Below are 5655 nucleotides of genomic sequence, written 5' to 3'. Positions count from 1 at the left end.
GCAGATTGACACCAGCCAGGAGCTTGCTACAGACCTATTAAATCAATCTACATTTAGCAAGCTCCTTACGTAATTTGTGTGCTCCTTAAAGCCTAGAGTTCAAACCAAGGGTTTCTCTCTGTGTGAACTTTGTCAGATTACTTAACCTCTCTGAGCCTCATTTATAAACTATCTATAAGCTCATTTGTAAACTAGTGAGAAGTCATGTTAATGCATGCACCTTGCAGGTGCTCTATAATGACAGTGATGGTAATGATGATTTCAGCATTACTGAAGTTACTCACTTCCTAGCACAAGTAGTAATCATGTTTAAATCAAAATGACTGTTTTCCCCCCTTAGTCACAAACATTTGTATCTCCCACCCTTGTTCCTAAATGAATTAATATCAAATAAGAGGCGGGGGGGTTAAGCTTCAGATGGCCAGCACACATATATGAAGAAAGAATACTCGGGAAACCTGGGAACATAGATTTTTGCTGGCTTAGAGGTTGGATTCAGCTGCTCAATGACTTCACAGCTGTTCCTCCCGCCCTAAAAGTGTCTATCCCTTCGGCTCTGTCCCCTCAGCTGGGTCTGCAACGCTGACTCTGGGATTTTCTTGTGAAAATGCCTGCTGGGCGGGAGGAAGATCTGGAGGTTGGCTGGGGAAAAAATGAGTAATGCAAAGCAGTGCTCTCAGTAAATGCTGCAAGAGAAATAAAAGTAAAAGCTGCCTCCTGTCTCTAGGGACTCTAGAATGATTCTGACTTATCATGTCACTGAGCAGAGCTGGGGGAAACCAAAACTTGGAATCTGCTGGCAAGGAAAAGAACGAAGAAAAAAAAAATGGTAGGGAGGGGCAATCCGGCGGGGGAGGAAATAAAAAGAGAGAGAGGGAAAGACAAGCGTCATTTAGGAAGAGGTAGAGTAAAAGAAAGAGCTCCAGGATTTAAAACCTACCATATAGTATTTTGTATCTTTTCTTTTCCCCAGAGGAGATCCCTGTCCTGTCACTTTATTGACAGACGTGCTGTTACAGGCTGTCTTCCCAGAGGTCGCAGAAGAAGCTCAGACGCTGCTGTTCCTTCCCTCCCAAGCCCAGTGGTCTCCCTGGTAATGGATTGCTTCTCTCTGAGGTACGGGTCAGTGTAAGTCTTTGGGGGATGGAGCTTCATTTTCAGGTTAGCTAAGTCTCAGCTTTGGGGTGAAGATTTTTTTTCTTTCAGACAGAATCTCAAATATCCTTTAACTGGCCTAGCCAGTATTCAAGGTATCATTGAACTGCAGTGATTAATTTGGTGATTAAAAATCCTATGCAAATAGGCAGCTCTAACTTTTAGTTCATTGCACAAGGAGTGATATTTTTGACCTCCCAGAGCAAGGAAGAAACTGTGAGGTTTGATTTGGTGTTGAATTAGTTTTCAGTGGGTGCTTAAATATGATCAAAGTATTCATCTCACTGAAATCATCTCCAGTATCTTCCTTTAAATGCTTTCAGTAACTATAACTGCTCAACCCTTTAGCTGCTGGATCACTTCTCGATGGTAAAGGAGAATGACTTACCATGTCTGAGCAAGAGAAGAGTGTTCACTGATTTCTCATAGATGGCGTTTCAACCAGAGGCTTTTGATCGAGAGTCTCAGATTTCACCCTGAAATGTTCAGATTCAAAATATTTAGAAAGATACAGCGCAGCGCAGCAAGTTTTTGTACACAGCAGCGTGGGGTGAAAATGAACTTGTAAATCTTTATGCTTATCTAGTATGCTTATTTTTTTAAAACATGTGGTACATATAATATCAAAATTCCTTGTTGAGTTTAATGGAAAATTTGTGAATTGACAGCTAATTATCGTAATAATTGATCTTCTCTTTAACATAAAAAAAACACAAAATTTTGTCCAAAAATTGTTGAATTATTTTTCTTATTTTTCCCTTTTCAAATGGGTCAGAGGATACTGCCGCATTTTAGCTCACAAATCCTAGCCTTATTGTCCCTGAATTTTTGCCCAACTGCACCCCTATCATGGACCCAGGATGCCTGTTTCGCTGTATTTAATAGCTACAACAATAAAGACTTGTTAACTGTCGGTTGATGTAGAAGAACATCATTTGTACGCTGATTGCTGGTCTCGACGTTGCTTTGGTGCACAGCTAATGGGCAGTAGTTTGGAAAGAGTGCATGTTATGCCCGGAAACGCCGGCAGAGTCTAGGTTGCTGTGAGCGTGGAAGGGACTGTGTGAAGTGTTGTTTATAACGTGTTCTCCTCTTGAATGAGGCTGTTTTGGGATTAAGATTGAGGCTTCTCTGTGTGTTTAGAGGAAAGAAAAGCAATAGACAAAGCAGAAAAGCTTGTAAAACATTTGCAGACCGCCAGGGTGTATTAAGCACTGTAAAGTGCTTCCTGCTTTTTATATCTTCCCTTTCTTTGTGGTTCTCTGCTTTATCTTGCTTTCTTCTCAATGCAAAGAGAATGCAAACAATTAGGGAAAAAAATGTATTAAAGTTGATTTTCACATGCATCCATGCCTCCTAGAAAAGAACACAGTGGTCTTTCCCCCAGCTCTTTACTCCTACTTGTGAGGCTTACTCTGATGCATTTAACTGGCATCTCCTGTCTTCTCCTCCACAGCTTCCACCCTGGTGAGACCGCCCGGGTCTAGTCTGTGAACTCAGCTAGGAGACATACTGTAAAAATGACCGAAGAGCCCATAAAGGAGATCCTGGGAACCCCGAAGTCTCCCAAGCCAGTGGCAATGGAGAAGAGCTCCAATGGTGAAGTCATGGTCACCATGGTCCCCCTGGTCAATGAGATTCAGCTGACAGCCGCCACAGGGGGCGCTGAGCTCTCCTGTTACCGCTGCATCATCCCCTTCGCCGTGGTGGTCCTCATCGCCGGGATAGCGGTCACTGCCGTGGCTTACAGCTTCAATTCCCATGGCTCCATCATCTCCATCTTAGGTCTAGTCCTTCTGTCATTGGGACTTTTTTTGTTAGCCTCCAGCGCCCTGTGCTGGAAGGTGAGACAGAGGAGCAAGAAAGCCAAGAGGCGGGAGAGTCAGACGGCTCTCGTGGCAAATCAGAGAAGCTTGTTTGCTTAGGACTGAATGAGACCAAACGGGATGTGTCGTCTGAAGGACCTGCTCTCACTTCGTCCACCAGTGCACCCGGGACTGGTGTGGGAGAGGATGGACTTGGCATTGCCGCAGACCAGAGGCATGGGGGTGGCCTGAGGGTGGAGGATGGATGGGGTTCTCCTCTGTGAGCAATGACTTGTGTCTTCGATGACAAACTTAATTCTAAGGGCTGTTTCTAAGACTGAAAAATCAGTGTTTCCTCTACATTAAACATTTTAGGGGTCATGGGAGGTGTGCGGCATTAGACAACATTTGGTTCACCTTGGAAAGTAGGCAAGAGAAGATGAGTTCTGGCACACCAGCAACCTGCCTCCAAAAGAGATAACCCACGCTATTAGGATGTTATATCATAAAAATGTTCTGCTGAGAGTCTAAACTGCCTTGAACTTTGCATACTCCTGTGAAATTCTGTGATCATTTTTTTTTCCAAAAAGTTGATTCTCTAGCATCTGTTTTATTTTTCACTTTCAGTAACTCATCACTGGTGGTACTTCTATTGAAGAATAAACTAATTTTTTTTTATGTTTTAACATTGGACAGTTTTTAGATGATCGTAATGCTGTGTCAGAAGTTTAAAAAAAAAAGGTAAAATGTGTAGCTACTCGATGACATGTGGGGATAAATTAATATTAAAATAATCCAATATAGCACTTTTGATGATTTTTATATTAAAGTTTAATGTACATTTTATTCAAAATAATAAATACTCATTGCTGCTGAAACTTCTTAAATGGTTATTTCCATTGTAGTTACTGTTACTGCAGTTCCAGATTGCCCATCTTTCCTTGCCTTATTAGCAACAACATCTCAATTGTATTTCTCTCAAATGGGCATGTTGCTTCTTCCTAACTTAACTAAAAGATTTTTATCTTTTATCACATCATTTTTTTTCACGACTTCTGAAGAGTAATATGAATTATGTTTATTCTAAAAGATTTATATGCCATTATAATTAGGAAATCAATGCCTTGGGTCAGGAATTTTATAATGTGTTGTTAAATGTGTGTTACATATTTATCAGATCAGTTGTTAAATATTTGCTTAACATATTTTTGAGCACCAGCTATATACCAGACATTGTGTAGATTCTCAGGCTGCTTAACTGACTTAGCAATAATACAAGGCAAATAACGTTACTGCTTGAATTCTGTGAATATTGAGCAGCTAGGACTCTATGCCATAACTCTAACCAGAAATATCCCCAGTTCATGTCGTTTAAACCATATTAAACTAGAGAGGAAAGATAGGCACAAAGCCTTTCCTAAACCTTGGAAAAACAAAGCAAAACAAAACAAGCCTAGCATAGCACTTTCGATGAAAGGCATTCTATCAAGGACTTTAATTAAATGTGGCAGGAGCCCTCTGGCACTGACTGCTCCCTGGTGCTCAGGTGGTTTTGTTAAGGGGAGACACCTTGATGACCTAGTTTCTCCTGGCTTTGAAGGTCAGATGGTGAAAGTCTGGAGTTGTTGAATACAATTATCTTGAACACATGCAGGTGAACACTCCTCTGGACCAAATGCAAGTGTATGGCATTGTGTTTATGACAGTGGGAGGGATACTGTGTTTTGACATGCTTTTTTTTTTTTTTGCTCAAAGATATTCAAAAGCTCCCCGCTGTTGATGAAGAAACTTCTCAAGTGAGTATTCAAGGTCCTGCTCTGTATGATCCAAACAAATGTATCCAGCTTTCATTCTTATTCCAACCCCAAAACTCATGAGGTAGCCAGACCAGATGATTCCCCATTCCCGGATTAGGCTTCAATTTTCCTGCCTCCATGTATGTTCAAACTTCTGTTCTCCCTCCTGCATAATGCCATCCTTTCCCCCTCCAACTCAGACATATCCAAATCCTGCTTATCATTAGAGCCCTAGCTTAACTGCAACCTCTTCCCAGAGGTTCCCATTTATCTGAAAGGAATTGCTCCTTCAAGAGTCTCTACCTATTTATTCTCTGATGGCAACTTTCATTTTCTACCACGTGAGTACCATAAATGTCTTATCTTCTTCCAAAACTCCTTAGAAGTGCATAACGTGTCATATATTTTTAAACCCCTAATAAAATGTCCTGCACAGATTAGGTACTCAATAAGTGTTTGTTAAATGAACGAAAGAATAAAAATCAGAAAGTGTTTGATCCAGAATTACAGTTTGTTTTAATCTCGTAAAAGAAAATTCTTTAGTTCTCACCTCTCCCAAAATAGGTCATCCTACCCCACCCTGCCTCTACTGGAAGCACCAGGTCCAGGTGAGTATTTACTACCTTTGTATAATATTTCTCTAGCCACGCCTGCCCTTCCAACTGCTTGAAAAGTAAACTTGTGAATTATTTCAGGCCACCAGGGGGCCTCATGCTGCTACCTGAGAGTCCCAAAAGAAACCCCATGGAATGACTTAAACAGTAAAGACTGAAATAGGGTCATACCGGAAATAGAGATATCTCTCCTATATGTGAGGAGTTGGAGAAGATCCTCCACTGAGGCCACCCCTACCCTCTTCCCTAAGCCACTTTGCAATGGCTAATTCTGGGTTCTTCTAG

General features: G+C 41.3%; 1 protein-coding gene across 1 annotated transcript; it reads left to right on the top strand.

The window, feature by feature from the left end:
• The first annotated feature begins 405 nt into the window (after positions 1-405).
• TMEM100 (transmembrane protein 100) lies at positions 406-4080 on the top strand. The gene is made up of 2 exons (XM_030763139.2): positions 406-1116; positions 2612-4080. The coding sequence occupies exon 2, from the start codon at positions 2676-2678 to the stop codon at positions 3078-3080; it is 405 nt and encodes a 134-aa protein (XP_030618999.1). The 5' UTR covers positions 406-1116; positions 2612-2675; the 3' UTR covers positions 3081-4080.
• The last annotated feature ends 1575 nt before the right edge of the window (positions 4081-5655 follow it).

The sequence above is a fragment of the Delphinapterus leucas genome, chromosome 19 (genome assembly GCF_059928025.1).
Source record: "Delphinapterus leucas isolate spDelLeu-1000000601 "Yukka" chromosome 19, BTC_Dleu_Yukka2, whole genome shotgun sequence".
NCBI lineage: Eukaryota > Metazoa > Chordata > Mammalia > Artiodactyla > Monodontidae > Delphinapterus > Delphinapterus leucas.
Note: the sequence above shows the minus strand (reverse complement) of the source record. Positions and strands in the feature narration are given on the sequence as shown.

Bases quoted from the DNA above. Each gene is read 5' to 3' on its own strand.
- TMEM100 (XM_030763139.2), top strand. From the start codon at position 2,676: ATGACCGAAGAGCCCATAAAGGAGATCCTGGGAACCCCGAAGTCTCCC.